At 36.2% G+C, this 18,519-nt stretch overlaps 1 protein-coding gene across 1 annotated transcript in view; it reads left to right on the top strand.

The window, feature by feature from the left end:
- LOC147874057 (ankyrin repeat and LEM domain-containing protein 2 homolog) overlaps positions 1 to 13,173 on the top strand; it is a 29,534-nt gene extending 16,361 nt beyond the window's left edge. The window contains exons 10-14 of the mRNA XM_087347288.1: positions 369 to 454; positions 8,545 to 8,682; positions 9,127 to 9,258; positions 10,194 to 10,279; positions 12,003 to 13,173. Coding sequence (XP_087203414.1) covers positions 369 to 454; positions 8,545 to 8,682; positions 9,127 to 9,158 — 256 coding nt within the window. The 3' untranslated portion in view covers positions 9,159 to 9,258; positions 10,194 to 10,279; positions 12,003 to 13,173. The remainder of the gene's footprint in view (positions 1 to 368; positions 455 to 8,544; positions 8,683 to 9,126; positions 9,259 to 10,193; positions 10,280 to 12,002) is intronic.
- Positions 13,174 to 18,519: the final 5,346 nt, after the last annotated feature.

Raw genomic sequence — 18,519 nt, 5'->3', positions numbered from 1 at the left:
ATAGACTCTCAGGTTACAAGCCATGTCAGGTGGCTGAATGGTGAATGAACCATATTTTCTGCCAACATTGTGAGAGAAATCTCTGTTCTCATCCTCAGGGCTCAGATTTGTTACGCAGCAGCCTTGAGGATGAGAGCAGGGTTTGTTTTCGAAACGTTGGCAGAAGATATGGCCTATTCACCATTCAGCCACCTGACACGACTTGTAACCCGAGTCTTTCATCAACAAGAAGACATGTTTTTCAAATTTTAAACTAAATGTCTATGGAAAATAAAGTTGAATTACAAAGAAGTGGAAATGGTGGACAGAATTTGTCAATGGACATTAAGAAGGTAAAACATTTTAATTATATGTCTTGTAACTTTCAGATGGTCCAGTCCTCTTCCTTCGAGGCCTAAAGAAAGAACTAGAATGCTTCAGACACCTGCCGCAGATTCTTCACAATACCAAAAAGGTATGCAGTCTTCCACTCCTCCACAGGCATGGCACAGAATTACAGGATCATATTCACCATTAAGTCATCAGCGGTTGGAAAGAAAAATACTTATGGAATTATAATAGTCTATATTTTATAATTAGAAATATGTTTATCTATGCAACCAATTACCTCCAGGCGTGCTAGTGTCTTTCCCCTGTAAATTAGGCACCTTTAGAAAGAGGGTCAGAAAAGTAATTACAAGCAAGGGGTTATTAAGTGGGGATTAGATGGTGATAAGGGAAGTGAAGTTTCTTATTCTCCAAGTGATGAAGGGCTGTAGTTCTTTGGGATAAAATTTTCATGTACTGAGAGTAGACTTTATATTCTAATCTAAGTATTGTGATTAATTAGTGGATGTGTGTTTTTGTATTGTGTGTCTCAATTTTTTTTTGTGTGAGTGCATCAGTTGATGACTCTTGTAATTCATTACTGTTATTGTCTTATGTCTAGGTGGTATTAATTTTTAAGTTAAGTACTTTAGGTTAGATGGTTTTGTAATCTTATGAGTTGTTTTATTTTGAGTGGGATGTGTTGTTTTGGTGTGTCTTTTTGTTTTGGTTGTCTTTTTTTTATTGTTTTGTTCTGTCTCATTGTGTTGATGTTTCTCATTGTTTTGTTGTGTCTTATTGTTTTGTATCTTATTGTAGGTCACTGCCACTGGGTATAAACCCATTTGCAGTCAATAATAAATAATAATAATAATAATAATAATATATCTAGATGTAGTAAATTCTGATGTTTGTACTTTTAAAGAATGGGATTGTTAAATTTGTATTATCAGATATTAGAACATTTTAATGCAATGGATAGTTTATTATGTAGGAAGCACATATGGGATATTTTCACATGATCTTAAAATTTTATGCAGGTAAGGAATAAGAGACTCTTAAAAGAATAAGAAGAAGAATTGATCAGTAAAGGAAGTCAGCAATAAGAGTATTTCTTTAAAAAATTGCTCAAATAGAGATAATTCCAAATATTCACAAATTAAACTTTAGGCTTCTTGGACGTAGGACCCAGTGATTCATTCACCTTTTTTGTCTCAGTTTACTGTATAATTTTTCTTGTCATTATATTATTATCAAGTATGAGTTTACTTACAGTTTCTAAGAAAGTACCATTAAAAATATTACGTATTCTGCGCGGACTTGTAACTGTTTCATTTCCTGCTTGCAGGTGAATATTGGAAGTCAATGCTTTATTTAAAGAACCTCTTTCTCTATTTACAAATTTCCACAATACACTAGGAGTGTTATTTGCACTAGTTATAATGTGCTGGATGTAGTTTGCTTTTGCATTTTTTATTACATTATATTCCTTTTTATATATTTCTTATATATTACTTGTCTCTATGTTCATGAATCTTACTTTGAATGTAAAGTTCATATACAGTAGGGCACCGCTTATACGGCGGGTTAGGGACCAGACCCCCGCCGTAAAGCGAAAATCGCCGAAAAGCGGATCTTTGCCTTATTTCACTTGCAAATGCATATCAAAGCGTAATAAGATGTTACACTATCATATAGTAAGTGCACAATAGCGCTAGGCCTAAGAAAATGATATGAAAGTTAAATGAATATCAGTAATACACACATTGTCCTCAGCTTATAGTGATTGGTGAATATAAATTTGAAAATTGATATGCTTATAGTAGGAAGGATGATGGAGATGGCGCATCTTCATCATGTGACTCTTCAACGAATCCTATTCGTTTTGGTGATGGTTCGGAAGCCATAGACATGCCTTGTTCACGAAGTTTAATCATCTCTAACTTGGCATTTAAAGTAAGAGGCTTACGACTCCTCTTTTTATCGCTACTACCCTTAGACGCCATTGTAATTACACTGTAGTAACACAAAAATATTATATAAATATACAGTTTGTAATAACTGAAAAATTGCCAGAAATACAGAGAGACGCGGAGCGCACAAAAGCTGTAAACAGACTGAATCAGCGACGAGAAAATGGCGCCGGACACACTTCTCTGACTCAGCTGTTGAGCGCCGAAAAGCGGGGCCCTACTGTAATTTTTTTAATTTTGTTCTTGCTGTAATAACATCATTATTTATCCAAGGATAAGGCTATTCCCCGCGGGTATATCAGAAATTCAAAATTCCCTCACTGATTTTTGAGTGCTTTACGGTACTACATCTGGAAGAAAGATTTCTTTTACGGACGTTTTAAAAAGAATAACTCTGATTATTTTTATAGTAAATTTTCCTTCTATCGCAAGCTAGTGAAGGCTACAATCAAGTCTGACAGACATATTTGGTTGAAGTCGATTGACGACAATTTAAAGTCGCAACCCAAGCAATTTTGGAAATACGTGGCGTCACGTAGAAAAAGAAATTCCACCCGTATTCAGCTTGAGGTTAACGACACTCATTTCGCTGAACCCCATTCTGTTGCCGATGCATTTGCTAAGCATTTTCAGTCGGTCTACAGTACCTCTTTAGGCGTATCCCCTTCCCCTGTGGAGTCCTCTGACTTCTTGTCTTTAGCCCCTATCTCCGAATTGGACATTTGTAAAGCAATTCGTCGTCTGAGACCTTCCAAATCTGTCGGACTTGATGACATTCCTAGCTTTGTTATAAAGGGTTGTTCGGAGATCTTTGTTCCTGTTCTCAAGCACATCTTCAATATAAGTTTAACGCAGAATTATTTCCCTATTTTATGGAAACAGGCAGCAGTAGTTCCTGTTTTTAAAAAAGGTAACTCTGCCACTGTTAGTAACTACAGACCCATTTCTATACTTAATACTTTTTCCAAATTATTTGAACTTGTTATTTATGATCATATCTCACATTACATAAAGTGTAAACTAAATCCTTGTCAGCATGGTTTTACTAAATCTAAATCTACAGTTACTAATCTCGTAACCTATCTTGATTTTATTAATCCAATAGTTGGCTCCCAGGGTCAAGCTGATGCTGTTTATTTTGATCTTAGCAGTGCATTTGATCTTGTCCCTCATAATCTATTACTCAACAAGCTCAGTGCTTTTGGACTCGCTGATGGTTATGTACACTGGTTTCGTAGTTACTTAACCAACAGACAATCCCAGGTTCGCATTTCTGGAACTCTTTCGTCTCCTCTATGGTGTTCCACAGGGATCTGTTTTGGGTCCTCTACTTTTCAACTTGTTTATTGATGACATATGCCAAGTAATTAATCATTCTAAATGCCTTCTTTTCGCTGATGATATCAAAATTTTTCGTGCCATTAAATCTCCCAACGACTGCAATGAACTTCAAACTGACATTGACTCGGTACAAGGTTGGTGCACTGCTAACTTCATGAAACTCAATATTAGTAAAACTAAAGTAATTTCCTTCTCCAGGAAAACCACTACTTTTATCTTTGATTACAAACTTTTTCAGTCCTCCATAACACGTACCGACACTATTAAAGACCTGGGAATATTTTTTGACTCCAAGCTCCGATTTCACAACCATGTTGACCACATATTTTCACATTGTATTAAGTTGCTGGGTCTTGTTCGCACATTAACCTTTTCATTCTCTTCTCTCGATTGCCTGTATATGTTATATGTAACCTTAGTTAGATCCAAGCTCGAGTACGCCTCGGTCGTTTGGAATTCTATTACGACTACTGATGCCAACAAACTGGAACGTATCCAGCAGAAGTTTGCAGCCCTTTGCTACTATCGTTTCCTTCCCCAAGTGCATTATAGCTATGCTGATGCTTTAGAATATTTAAAACTCCATACCCTGCGTAAGAGAAGGCATTGCAGTGATGCACTGTTCCTTGCGCAGGTTTACCGCGGTTTTAAACACTGTCCTTCCCTTCTGGAAGCTGTCGGACTCCGCATCCCTGCTCGGAATCTGAGAGATTTTTCTATGTTCAGTGTTAGCCCTTTGATCAAAAACAGTCCTTCTGCTAGATGCGCATCAGCTGCTAATGTTGTCTGCAGGGATTTGGACATATTCGAGACGAAAATTGTCACACTTCTTCACATTCTATAATAGTATAATTTACTTAATTGATTTAAATTATTTTTACAAATATCCTAATATATTTAGTTGCAATTTTCTTGTGTATTTATGTCCTCCGTAACAATGTATATTATATACTGCTTGTTTTATCTTTTATGCTTTTATTGTGTTCATGAGCTCATCTTTGTGCTGTATCTGTAATTGGCCATCTGCCTGTTGATACAGCACACAAATAATAAAGAATTGAATTGAATTAAATTAAATTGAACATTTAAAGCACTTACAATATTTCTTCTAACTTTTGGACAGGCTATATTAAAATAATAGTTAAAAATACTAGAGAAAGAATCCCATTTTTTCTTTACATCATTATTCCAGAACACTTCAGTCCAAGTTTCATTTTATATTAAAGAGCAAAGGCCTAGTACATTGGCTTCTGATACATTCCTGCCCTCTCTATAGCATCTAATTTGTTGTGGTATAGTCATATTAATAGTTATACATTGAGCATAGTGATGTGAAAGTAGGCTGTTTATTACATAAGTTGAATAGCAGTGTGAAGGCATGTTAGTAATGATTTGGTCTAAAATTGTTGCCGTACTTTCAGTTACTCGAGTGGGTATATTTATTGTCATAGTCAGATTAAACGCATTTATAACATCTAGTAACTGTTTGTGGTCACACCCATCTTCTTGAGTATTTATGTTAAAATCACCTACTATTATAATATAACAATCTTTCTGTACTAATTGCTCAAGAATACCTGTTGACTGTATGAAAAATTCATGTAATACACCGCTTGGTGATCGATATAATGCAATAATTTTTTTGACGTAAATATGTCTATAAGGAAGGGTCATTCGGCAAAAAAGTGTAACGAAACGGTGCAACAATGGTCAAATTCTCCGGAACCGTGGTTCCACTGACAACTTTTTCTTTCACAAATTAGTTCTATACCAGCAACTTCAAAAGTTTATTCTATACTTTTTCCTGTAATCCATTTCACTGTTTTATAATGTAATATATTCTTAGAGATATAAATAGCTATCCCACCCCCTTTATGTTCTTTTTTACAGAAGTATGAAGCTACAGTGTAACCTTCTAATGTACATTGAATTATTTCATCATCTTTAAGGCCATGTTCGGAAATGGCCAAGATATCTGGTGCAGTAGTTTGGAGGAATGCTGTAAATAGCTCAGTTTTATTTCTGAGATAATGTGCATTTTGATGTATAATTTTAAATTGTTGCCTGGATTGAGTTCTTTTATTTTGTAATGACTGGAGCCATTGTGGTACAGTCTTTTTTATTAGTTTCCATGACTTAAAAAACCTAAGGCTATCACTTCAGAGGTGATTTCTCTATTATTACCTATTATTTTACTTATTTCTTGAGTGACATACTCTTTACCTACTCTATTTAAATGCTGTCCATGCCATGTATGATAACCTCTACTTATATTCCTTAAATATAGCAGTTTGACATTTCTAAATCTTTTCCATAGCTTCTTTATGTCCATATTTACTTTCCTAATTTCCTTATTGACTACTGATTCTTTTATTAAATCATGCCTAATTGGTATATTAAAAATATTGATAATGTATAATGTAGATTGACATTTCCTATATCCATGTATTTTTGATATACAGGGAATAAAGTATTTTATTTTATTATGGACTGCAAGCTTTATTTTCACCAACATATTGATTACATATGTTCACAAGCCCTTAGAATGCTAAATTTTATTAGGTATATTATGTCTTTTTTTTTCTACTTTAGATAGCTTATTGGTTTTGTACAATAGTCTTGTTTGGTCTAAATTGGAGTATGGATCTGTTACTTGGAATTCTATTACTTCCACTGATTCTACCAAAGTTGAAAGAATTCAAAGGAAATTTGCTGCTTTATGTCACGCCAGATTTTTTAATGGCCTAAGTGACTATAATTATGAAGACGTTTCAGTTAGGATAAATTTTCTTTGACTGCACCTGCGGAGGAGCCATCTTGATGCTCTCTTTCTCATTAATATATTTAAAGGTAAAATTTGCTGCCCATCCGTTTTGGATTCAGTTTCTTTGTGCGTACCCTCCAGATCCATTAGAGACTACTTCTCGTTTCTTTGTTTATCGTAGTCTCAAAGCTAGTTCCTTGTTTAGGTGTGCTTCTGCTGTTAATGCAGTCTGTCAGCGCATCAACATTTTTAACAAGGAGAATATTTTTCTTAGGCATTTTATTTAGCCAATTTCCTTTTCTTTTTCTTTTTTTACTAAAGTTTCATTTTGTATGTATTATTTATATTTAACTGTTTTTAATTTAATTATTATATACCTAGGCATATTATTCAGCTCATTTGCTTGTTGATTATTTTGTAACAAATTAATGAATAGATATATTATCATTATTATATTGTACATCTATATATTTAGTTTATTGTTTGTTTGTTTTTGTATTGTTATGTTTATTGTTAGTGCTTGGCTGTTATTGGCCTCTTTTGGATTTTGCAAGCACTCTAATAAATGAAATGAATTGAATTATTATTATTTACCAACAACCCCATACAGCATTAAAACCAAAGACCAACAATGCTGCTCACTACTGTGAGAACCTCATATATGCAATTAATTCACTCCTTCACACTTTTATAAGCTCCTGTACTTAATCCTCCATTAGCATATGAATGCCCAAGTACTGAACCAATTGCACTCAAGCCGTGAGAACCTTAGATTTCATCAGGCATGATGTATATACTACCACAGATAATACCAACATTTTACAGTCCGTGAAATGGCGTCTATCATCCCGAGGTTGCTACGTCTCTGTGGTTGGTATTAGTAATGCGTCATAACTGAAAAACAGTTGAATTCCAGTTTTATCAAGCTTCTACTTTGATTTAACGTCTACCTACCTCGACGCCTTTGAAGTTCTTGTTTTAAGAAGGGTTTTATGAAAGTTATATGTACAGTAGGTTCTTATATTTAAACGCAACATTTTATATGTGAAGGACGAAGCAATTATGAAACAAACATTTTGTGATCCTGTTAATTCTGAAGAAATGTATTATGGTGTAAATATACCTAGTGACGCTGTCTTAGAATCTGATGCACTGAATATTATGAAGAAATACAAGAAAGCGAGGTTTAAATCGTTTAAGACAAGGCAGGAGGCTGTGGAATTTGCAGTTCAACGACCTGAAATTGTAGTTCCCATATCTGTGTTATCTGATAATTCAGAAACCAGCAGTCCTGTAACAGGAGAAAAATCAAGTCCTTTCAGAGCACCTAAATCACAGGGTTTGGTTTGGCTCAGGAAACTGATAGAATGTGGTGATGCTCATACATTCAGAACTACCATCTGGGATAATCCTCGGTACCTAGTGAGTAGTGGAGATACTCCAGCCATTCTTCAGGTATGCAGGTTGCTTTCTTGTAAGAAGTTTTGAAATGTGTGTGTTAATATTCTACATACAATTCTTAACTTCATACTTCAGAGGCCTGGGTTCATTTCCAGGGCATTGTCGCAAAGTAACAGTGAGACATGTTTTTCTCTGAGTTCTTTGGTTTACTCTGGCAATTACCTCTAACCCAGGACTTTACTGGGCTCAGAAGTGAAGACATTACACTTTTAACTGGTCAGAATATTTATTTATTATGTAGGATTGGCTGATGAATGTATTTCTATTACTAGTTTGCAAATTTGAAGTAACTTGTAAGATTTGAGGTTTTCACAGCTGTGAGTATGAATCTTTCTGCCATGTGGGTTGTTCTGCTGTGTAGTCTGGTCGATGGATACATTTCAGAGGTCATACTGCCTCCATCATCAGGGGATGACGGAGGCAGTATGACCTCTGAAACGTTGGTTAACATCGACCAGACTACACAGCGCAACAAGCCAGAAGACAGAAATCTTCTTGAAGTAACTTATTTGAACACCAACTTATTCATTCATGTGTAATTTCAAATGCTATGTGTTGATAAATTCTGTTTTAATGTTAGTTCTTTGTGTGAATTTGAAAGATGATTATAGATCATAGACCATATAATTTTATGAAATGTATAGATGGTAGCCTCTAACAAATCATGTCTTATGCATGTGAGTTTTATTTGTATTCCAGATGATGATGATGAATATTTCACACCACCATCAACACCTGAAAAACTCAGCAGAAATGAAGTACATTCATACTGCGATGATGATGATGATGATGCTGAAATGTTAACACCAGACGAATGTCCAGATGTTTTTATACAGGGTAAATACTGAATGTCACATGAAGCAAAGAGTGGAATAATTTGTCTACCCACTACTGCTGCTACATTTATTTAACCATAATGTTGGGGAAAGTTTTTTTGGCAGCTGCATAGAATTCAAATTTGCCTGGTCAGCAGTTCGTCGTTCATGAAATCTTTATCTGACAGTGAAGTACCCAAACACACTAATTGTTACCTAATTTTTGTAGACAGTAAAATTTTAATCACTTAAAGTGGTAATGATTGCTAGAAGCTGTATTTTGTTGTTTCCTCATCTTGTAATTTTCAACGCCTGTGCTGCCATGTAGTCTTATATGTGGTTAGCAACATTTAGATCTAATGATGAAAAATCTGTAACCACCTTAAAGAGTGCCCAGAATCACAACCCAGAATACTAAGTATATGAGCACAAAATAGTCTTATTGAAATATAATTTTTTTTTCTAGTGACTCACCTACCAAGTTGGATGCCACTGTAATGCAGGCATTGGATGGCTGAAATATAGACCCTATAGAATATCCTAACATTTATAGATGGCGACATTTGGTTTTGCTGTACTCTGAAAGTGTGAGAGCCATGTAAGTAATGTGTCTAATGTAAATAAAATTAGTCAGTAATAAATCAAAATTACATTTACGATAATTCCAACTTTTATTTTCTGACCAAGGTTCCCAGAAAATTTAACATTCAATTTTTGTATGTACTGCATTTTCCATGGAAAATCCATAGTACTCTATGTTGTATGAAGTGTACAAGTTCAATTTGTTGTCCATTGTTTGTATTTGTATTATCTTTGTACACAATATTAATTAAATTAAAAAAGAATTATGAACACGTTCCTAGCCATACATAGTATTTCATCTGTTTTCACTTTCAAACTAAATAGTAAATATCTTGTTTGGAATGTTCATGTGTAAATGGATTATTAAATTGTGTAGTTATGCATACAAGATAATGGTTTTAGCTTTAATAATATTTCTGTTATGTTCCACTTTGAAGTTTGTGATTGTTAAATTGATTTAAGATTTTTCATGTATTTCGATAATCACAGAAAGTTTAGTAAAACTCCTTTTTGTCAGAGTAGAGTTTCTCGTATGTGCATATGGATAATAACAAGAAGACATGTATAAAGTGAAGCTTTCATGATAGACTCTCAGGTTACAAGCCATGTCAGGTGGCTGAATGGTGAATGAACCATATTTTCTGCCAACATTGTGAGAGAAATCTCTGTTCTCATCCGCAGGGCTCAGATTTGTTACGCAGCAGCCTTGAGGATGAGAGCAGGGGTTGTTTTCGAAACGTTGGCAGAAGATATGGTCTATTCACCATTCAGCCACCTGACGCGGCTTGTAACCCGAGTCTTTCATCAACAAGAAGACATGTTTTTCAAATTTTAAACTAAATGTCTATGGAAAATATAGTTGAATTACAAAGAAGTGGAAATGGTGGACAGAATTTGTCAATGGACATTAAGAAGGTAAAACATTTTAATTATATGTCTTGTAACTTTCAGATGGTCCAGTCCTCTTCCTTCGAGGCCTAAAGAAAGAACTAGAATGCTTCAGACACCTGTCGCAGATTCTTTACAATACCAAAAAGGTATGCAGTCTTCCACTCCTCCACAGGCATGGCACAAAATTACAGGATCATATACCATTAAGTCATCAGGGGTTGAAAAGAAAAATACTTATGAAATTCTAATAGTCTATATTTTATAATTAGAAATATGTTTATCTATATCTAGATGTAGTAAATTCTGATGTTTGTACTTTTAAAGAATGGGATTGTTAAATTTGTATTATCAGATATTAGAACATTTTAATGCAATGGATAGTTTATTATGTAGGAAGCACATATGTGATATTTTCACATGATCTTAAAATTTTATGCAGGTAAGGAATAAAAGACTCTTAAAAGAATAAGAATAAGAATTGATCAGTAAAGGAAGCCAGCAATAAGAGTATTTCTTTAAAAAATTGCTCAAATAGAGATAATTCCAAATGTTCACAAATTAAACTTTAGGCTTCTTGGACGTAGGCCCCAGTGATTCATTCACCTTTTTTGTCTCAGTTTACCGTATAATTTTTCTTGTCATTATATTATTATCAATAATGACCTGCAATTATAGAATATCGCTAGCAGAGAATTGTACATAATTGTCAGTTATTATTCATAAGTGATATTTAATCACTATTACTGCACATTTACATGACAAATGATCAAATTTAAATAATTTATTTACTCATTTAGTTGCATATAAACCTTTTTTTCTCTACACTTTGCATAAAGTGTTTAGAGATGTCAGTGATAATGAAATTATAAATACTGTACAGTATATGGTTCCATTTTAAAGTTTAGAAATTTTATATAATTAGGCATACGTGGAAGTTGGTCAAAAGTATTATATGAAAAAGTGATGGCCCATCAAATTCCATGAAATGAGGGAGTTTTTTTGTTTATTTGAATTACTCCAGGGTATTTTGGGCACCAGAATCAGTTATTTTGTGTGTTCATGTGTCCAATTAAGTAAAACCAGGCTTTGTCAGTAAAAAACAATACTTGTGGGTCAGTGAATCTTCATTCATTGTCTGGATAAACCAGTTGCAAAAATGTATTATTATAGCTGGGTCTCGTGGTTGTTACAGAAAAAGGTGAAGTTTCATTAATTTTATAGCAGTTCATGCTGAGAAGACCGAAACATCATATTGCTAGACTAGATATACCAGTGATTTCTTGACAAATGCTCTAATCTTGCAATAGTATAATCAAGTTTTTCTTCTCTTTATTTTCTTATGCAATTCTAACCTATACTTTTGAATGTATTAACGAAACCTTGGAGAAATATCAACACCAGATAATTTTTGTTTTAAGTTCTCTGTGATATATACATAAGCTAAATTGGTTTTTTACATAATTATCCAAATACAAAATAACAACCCTGTATCTTGAACACACAAATAACAGAGGAAAAAGAAAAAACATTACTCATGCCAGTTTTCATAACCCTTTCTTAACCCATGGACTTAACATTTTTAACAAACTTTGGTTTCTGTATATAATCACCCATACAAGAGCCTGGATTTCATTTAGTCATTCATAGATGGCTCCCAACTACACATATAAAAATAAAAGAAACACCTAACTTCAAAATCCCTGCTTCTGATGCTCACTCTTAATGTTGTGAAACCATTTTATTGCACAGAATGTTTTGGTAGGGCAGTCTGATTTATTTTTTGTGTATGAAAGAGCATTAAAATCAGAGATGACCAAGTTAAGAATTCTATATAGAATATTAACACACACATTTCAAAACTACTTACAGGAAAGCAACCTGCATACCTGAAGAATGGCTGGAGTATCTCCACTACTCACTAGGTACCGAGGATTATCCCAGATGGTATTTCTGAATGTATGAGCGTCGCCACATTCTATCACTTTCCTCAGCCAAACCAAATCCTGTGATTTAGGTGCTCTGAAAGGACTTGGTTTTTCGCCTATTACAGGACTGCTGGTTTCTAAATTTTCTGTTAACACAGATAAGGGAACTACAATTTCAGGTCGTTGAACTGCAAATTCCACAGCCTCCTGTCTTGTCTTAAACGAATTAAACCTCGCTTCCTTGTATTTCTTCACAATTTTCAGTGCATCAGATTCTAAGACAGCGTCACTAGGTATATTTACACCATAATACATTTCTTCAGAATTACCAGGATCACAAAATGTTTGTTTCATAATTGCTTCGTCCTTCACATATAAAATGTTGCGTTTAAATATAAGAACCTACTGTACATATAACTTTCATAAAACCCTTTTTAAAAGAAGAACTTCAAAGGCGTCAAGGAAGGAAGATATTAAATCGAAGCAGAAGCTTAATAAAACTCGAATTGTACTGTTTCTCAGTTATGACGCAATCATTAATACCAACCACAGAAATATTTCAAAACACACCATCACTCTTGAGGAGACAAAAGAGGTCCTGCAAATTGCTGGATCAGCTGTTTTTAATTTGAAAGACAAGTCAAATAAGAAACTAGCTACAGATAAGTTCTCCAATATTGAAGACATACAGAGAACACAATTAGAAAGTAAATGGTAGGCGAAATCAATGTCTCTGTTTCACCCTTACACATCAGTGTGATGCTGGAATCTCCAGGCCAGGCAACTAGCTCAGAACAAACCATGTATGGTGAAGTGAGGCCTAGTGCTAAGATAAAAAGTGTATTGAAGAACTGTTTAAGACACTGTTCATCATTAGGCTCTCAGTACCATGTAGTAATTGTGGGAGGTGCCAATGACATTGCTAGAAATGAGACAAAGAATTGTATAAATACTTTAAAGAGAACACTTGCTGCACTAACCAGTACGAATGTTGTGGTAGATGAATGTAATGTAAAGTAATGTATTTTAATGTAATGTAATGAAATGTAATGTATTGAAATGTAATGTAACATTTCCTAGGTAACAACAATGCTAAGTAAACAGATGAAAGAATACTTGTCAAGTAGCCTTCCAGTTAGATATGGAGTTCCTCAAGGTTCTGTCCTTGGTCCATTACTTTTTATTTTATATGTAAATGATATCCCACATCTAACACAAGGCAGAGCATTAATGTATGCTGATGACACATCAATATTGAATATGGGTCGGGACATGAATGAACTCCAAAAGGTAACCTTATTCAGTACAGACTTGGTAGAGCAGTATTTTGAGATAAATAATTTATTTATAAACCCAACTAAAACACATTACATTTTTTCCGGACAAAACAATGTAGGGAGGAAAGTAATCAAAAAATTTTATGAGATAGTATAGCTGCGTCATATTGTGATATTAATTAAAACAATTATTATATTTGTTTACTGTCAAATCACAATAAAATAGTAAGATAAGATAATTAAAATGATTAAAATATCATCTTATGTTCCATATCGAGCATTTCGATTTACATCGGAACATTCACAACATGTTTCGGTTTATCAAACCGTCATCAGGTGTAAATTATAAACTTTTAAACTCAAATTACAATTATTTATAGTTTTTATAATTTTATCATCTTTCTCAGTATATTTTATGGAAGTTGTGTCTAGATATTATTAATATAACATTATTGTTGAGGTGGTGTTATTGATGTTTATACCTCTCATATTTGAAATAGCAATCAGTTCAGATGTGTTCAGAGGAGAGATCCAGAAGTGTTACCATCTCGGAACAAGGTTCGTTATTATTATTCAGTCAATAATGAGGGCAGGGTGAGGGCCAGCGTCCAGCATAGTCAGACTATGATGGTGAAAGGTATTACCTCTCCCCATTACCTTAACCCGTTATTATTATTATCCCATCTCTTCACAACTTTATGGGGTTTTTACTTCCATGTACCCGAGACAGACCTTGTCCCTAAGGTACATAGGGCAGCTGCTATTTCTGGGATCCATATTGTTTTTAGCAAGTGCCACATGTATTATGAAATGTTTTACAATACATGTGACACCAAACTGCTTCCTTCATTTCTTCTCTTGTCCAAGCCACTCTTGTTTTTCTTGATTGATTTTCTTGTGAGTCTTGGGCTTGATGCCTGTGCGTGTCCATGGTTGGCCTGCGTTGAGTTGCTTCGTTGCCGTAACCAACCTCAGCCCTTGGAGTACCTAGGCGACCTGTACTCCAAATCTTTGTCTTTTCATTCTTCGGTAGTAGGTGCACGGTTGTCCACACTTTGAACTAAAGGATTATTTATCGAGGTTTACTCCTCTAGATCCGCCGTGTTCTGTTATATAACAGGGTCACCTCTAGTCGGATGTGGCTCTTCACAACGCACGGACGGTCTTGAGCAAGGAGAGGCTCTTGGATGCCTAGCATCTTTATTGCGCTTCACTTACTCCTGGCTGGGTGAGGACCAGTGTCCAGCATAGTCAGACTATGATGGTGAAAGGTACTACCTCTCCCCATTACCTTAACCCCTTATTATTATTATTATTTTAGTGCTTTTTAAAGGAATGGCTGAGGAACTTTCTCCAGTTTACATACTCTCATTTTTAAAAGCAAGTTCCTCTGTAGTAATGGGGACCAGGTTTGTAAAGGTTTTATCAAAGGTTCTCATAGTAGTGAGTATGAAGTTGACCGTCTTCTGGGATATTTCACTGTGTAGTCTGGTAGAAGTGGGTGCTTACTGCCTCTCTTATCAGGGCATCACCCTAAAATGGCAGTCAATCTCTACCAGACTACATGGTGCAACATCCTAGAAGACATCAGGTTTACTGTGTGGGGCACAGAGGAAGAGAGGTTGAGCAAGCTTGATGAAGTAGGATTTTAGGTCTTCATGGTGATGAATCTAAAGTTGGCTATCTTCTGTGCTGTAGCTCCGTGAGTCTGGTAGAAGCTTACCAACGTTTCAGAGGTCCTAGCTGCCTCTATCACGGCGATTGGTAAGATGAAGGTTAACTTTGTTATCGACTGAGGTCTTGGTAGTGGCTGCTACCTTGAATTAATATCAACTGTCACCGCCAGATAATGTAATAGTTTCAATATCGCTGAAAATAGATACACCGTAATATCTACTTGACGTCATTTTCCGCTAGTGTCGCCAACTTATAACAGGTGAGTTACCGATCTTGATGTTGGTATTGATCAATGTTCAAAAGTCTCTCAATGGCGCATGTAGTTTTTGGTGTGTGTGTCACTTGGCTGTGTGACCTTGACCACTGCCAATTCCAGGGCTTATAACCGTGTGTTCTCACAGGTGTTCTGTAGGAGAACAGAGACTTTTGAATTTTCCTGTGCTGCTTTTCTCTCTATTTACGTGGCGGGAGGGACCTGGGAATATTTTGGTAGTAGAACTCTCACCTTTGGGAGTATTGGTACATCACTTCCGTAGCGGTATTCAGTAACAGGACCCGTTTCTTCTTTTTGCTTGAGCATTAGCAGCCAGTGGAATTGTTTCTGTTACGGTTAAGTTGATGTAAGTTAAATTCCAAGACCACAGTTGGTCTCCACGCACGAATTGAAGTTCTCACCGAAGTGTAAAAAAACGTTAGAATATTCTCAAGCGACCAGCCACGATTCAAGTTAGGTGCTCTAATTATAAAGGGTTTACCATGTTCAAATCAACGGACACTCTGAGCTTCCTTAAAATATATTCAAGAGACTTACAGTTATCAACCAACTGACAGTCAAGACATTCCCCGTCTTTTTATGGGAACCAAAGCTTCTGTATCCATCTCACGAGAGCCCGCCACCAGTCCCTGTCCTAAGCCAGACAAACCCACTCCACACCCTCACATCCCATTTCTCTGAGATCCATTTTTATATTATCCCATATATCTCTAGTCGTTCCGAGTGGTATCTTTCCTTAAGGTTATGTAACGAAAGTTTTGCACGGATGTCTGATCGTGCGTGCTTCAAATTCCGCCTGTCTCGATTTTGTCATTCTAGTAGACCTCCAATCAATTGTCAAAATCTTAATGACTTCTGCAGTAGTTTACTGAAAGCCCGAGCTCTGAGTTCCTGGATGATATTTTATATGAAGTAGCGTTTAGTCCCGCTACATGTCATGTAGTCAGTGACTGCCCTCTCCTAACCCCACTTTCCACACCGTCGTAATGAACAACTGTGACGTAGCTGCCGTCACAATCTTTCTTAGCGTGGCCTTTTTTCTGCTTTATTTGTAGATTCGTTGTACTAAAAGGTGCTGCTTAAAGCCGAATCAGATAAAAGGAGAAGATTGTCTGTGAACTGGCAAAGAAGCGATCTTGACTAACCACAAGGTACTATCCCGGTATTTGCTGGAAGACCTGAGAAGAATCACGTAAAACGTAATTAGGATAGTCGATGATCTGGCCGTGATTCAAATCAGCTACCTGAATCTGCGGTGACATAATTTTGTCCTACTTGCAATTTAGTGTGTTCAGATGTTTGCCTGGGTCGCACACCTACGCTACAAATAAAGACATTTCCTGCTCGCCCATGTCAGTGGCCTTGCGTTCCATATTGCAAGCGTACGCCGAGAAATCTCTGGCTTGAAACCAATAATGTTGGGTGCGTTGGAAGAATAACGTTTAATTCTGGCCGGTGAAACCTGCGTAGCACGTCTCGGTAAGTGGGAGCATAATGTTCACAAGCATAATGTTCACATGCGGGACGAGAACTTGGGCGCGAGGTCAGTAGGGCTGTAGTCCAGTGACCCGCGGTCAAGCCCCCTCGAAAACAGTTCCGTTCTTTAAGTAATGGTGATAAAATAAAAATTGTATAAATTTGAGATGTTGATGGTTTTCGTCACTGACTCTGTTAACTTCTTACTATTAGAATGCGGATGTAATGATTTAAATTGTACAAATTTTACAGAAGTTGTCTTCATAAACCTATCTTATTAACGAACGTAAATATGATACCTTAAATGTGTTTAAGCTTGGACGACTAACATTGCTTTTGGGACGTAATTAAACCCAGTTATTTACGCGTTAAGGGCAATTCTATAGCACGAACATTCTTTCACTGTCTTTGTTGATAAAATTGGCATTGTTCTTCATCAAGCTAACAAGTCATGACGATATGTCTTTGTGCTTAATTAAACATCACACCGTGAAGATGATGGAATTGGAGGAAAAGACTTTATCTCAGAGAGTGGTCAGCTTCGCGCCCCAGCCCCAAGTACCCATGGGACTGAAGGTTGGGTGGGCCCCACAATTGGGCTGGACGCGGTGGCGAAGATAAAAATCCCTGCAAGGAATCGAGTCCAGACCGTCCAGCTCGTAGCCTACTCACTGCACCACGTAGGCTGTCCCTACTCCAAGTTTCTGTATACAATGCAGCAGAATGTTAGCAGAGATTTGCGTCTTCCTGTCGAACGTCGCCGTCGCGTGACTCTGCTTTGTATTTGGCCCACTGTCCGGCCTCAGGTTCTGTGTAGCTCGAACCTCCCTACAGGCAAATACTGGGATATTTCCAGTGCCTTAAACCAACTATTGCCACTTCTTCCTGCATCATCCACAAGCATTCTCTCATGCGTCTCGAAGGTCCAATAATACCGTTTTCGTGAGAGTACACCACTGGTTCATATCCTAGATTAGGTGAATCCACTTCGTACCCTCACACCATAATAGATTCAGTTTCATATTTGTATGTTTCTTCCATCTGTGCCTAGGTCTTTTCATTTAAGGTTTTCCTATTCATTCGTGCCTAGTCCACGTATTTAGTTCTTGATCTCACCGCCCAATTTTTTTAACGTAAATACGTCTATGAGGAAGGGTCATTCGGCAAGAAAGTGGAACGAAAAAGTGTAACAAGTGTACTTAGGGAACGTCATCTGTTTACTCGGCATTGTTGTTACCTATAAAACATTACATTACATTTCATTACATTACCTTACATTACTTTACATTACATTCAGCTACCACAGAGCCATCTTAAGCGTAACTAATTCAAGTTAAATAAGCAAAGTCTTAATCAAACTTTACGCAAATGTAAAGCATGTATAAAGGAAATATTTAGAATAAAGCCAATATATAAACTTCCTTTCCGTATAGACGTATTTACGTCAAATTCTCCGGAACCGTGGTTCCACTGTCAATTTTTTTTGGTGAGAATGAACTCCACTACCCCACCTGTTTGCACCATCTCCGTTTTTAAACGCCTGTGGATTCCCGACTGAGTCTGCCAGTTTGTGGTGGAAATCATCACTCCGAATGTTACAACCCAGAACTATCTATGATTATATGCTGGCAAATTCAGTATCTGTTCAATGTCCGCAAGCATTTGTGTTTCCTAGGTTCTGCTGTTTTTTTCGTGGCCACAACACGGAACTTGTCTCTGTTTTTCTGCACCAGCGAGTGTAGCGGGCGGACCAAGCG

Source organism: Zootermopsis nevadensis, unplaced genomic scaffold (genome assembly GCF_977971745.1).
Source record: "Zootermopsis nevadensis isolate Lab colony 2312 unplaced genomic scaffold, Znev_1.0 Znev_ptg000011l, whole genome shotgun sequence".
Lineage (NCBI taxonomy): Eukaryota > Metazoa > Arthropoda > Insecta > Blattodea > Termopsidae > Zootermopsis > Zootermopsis nevadensis.
The sequence above is the reverse complement of the archived record's forward strand: the minus strand, read 5'-3'. Positions and strand labels throughout refer to the sequence as shown.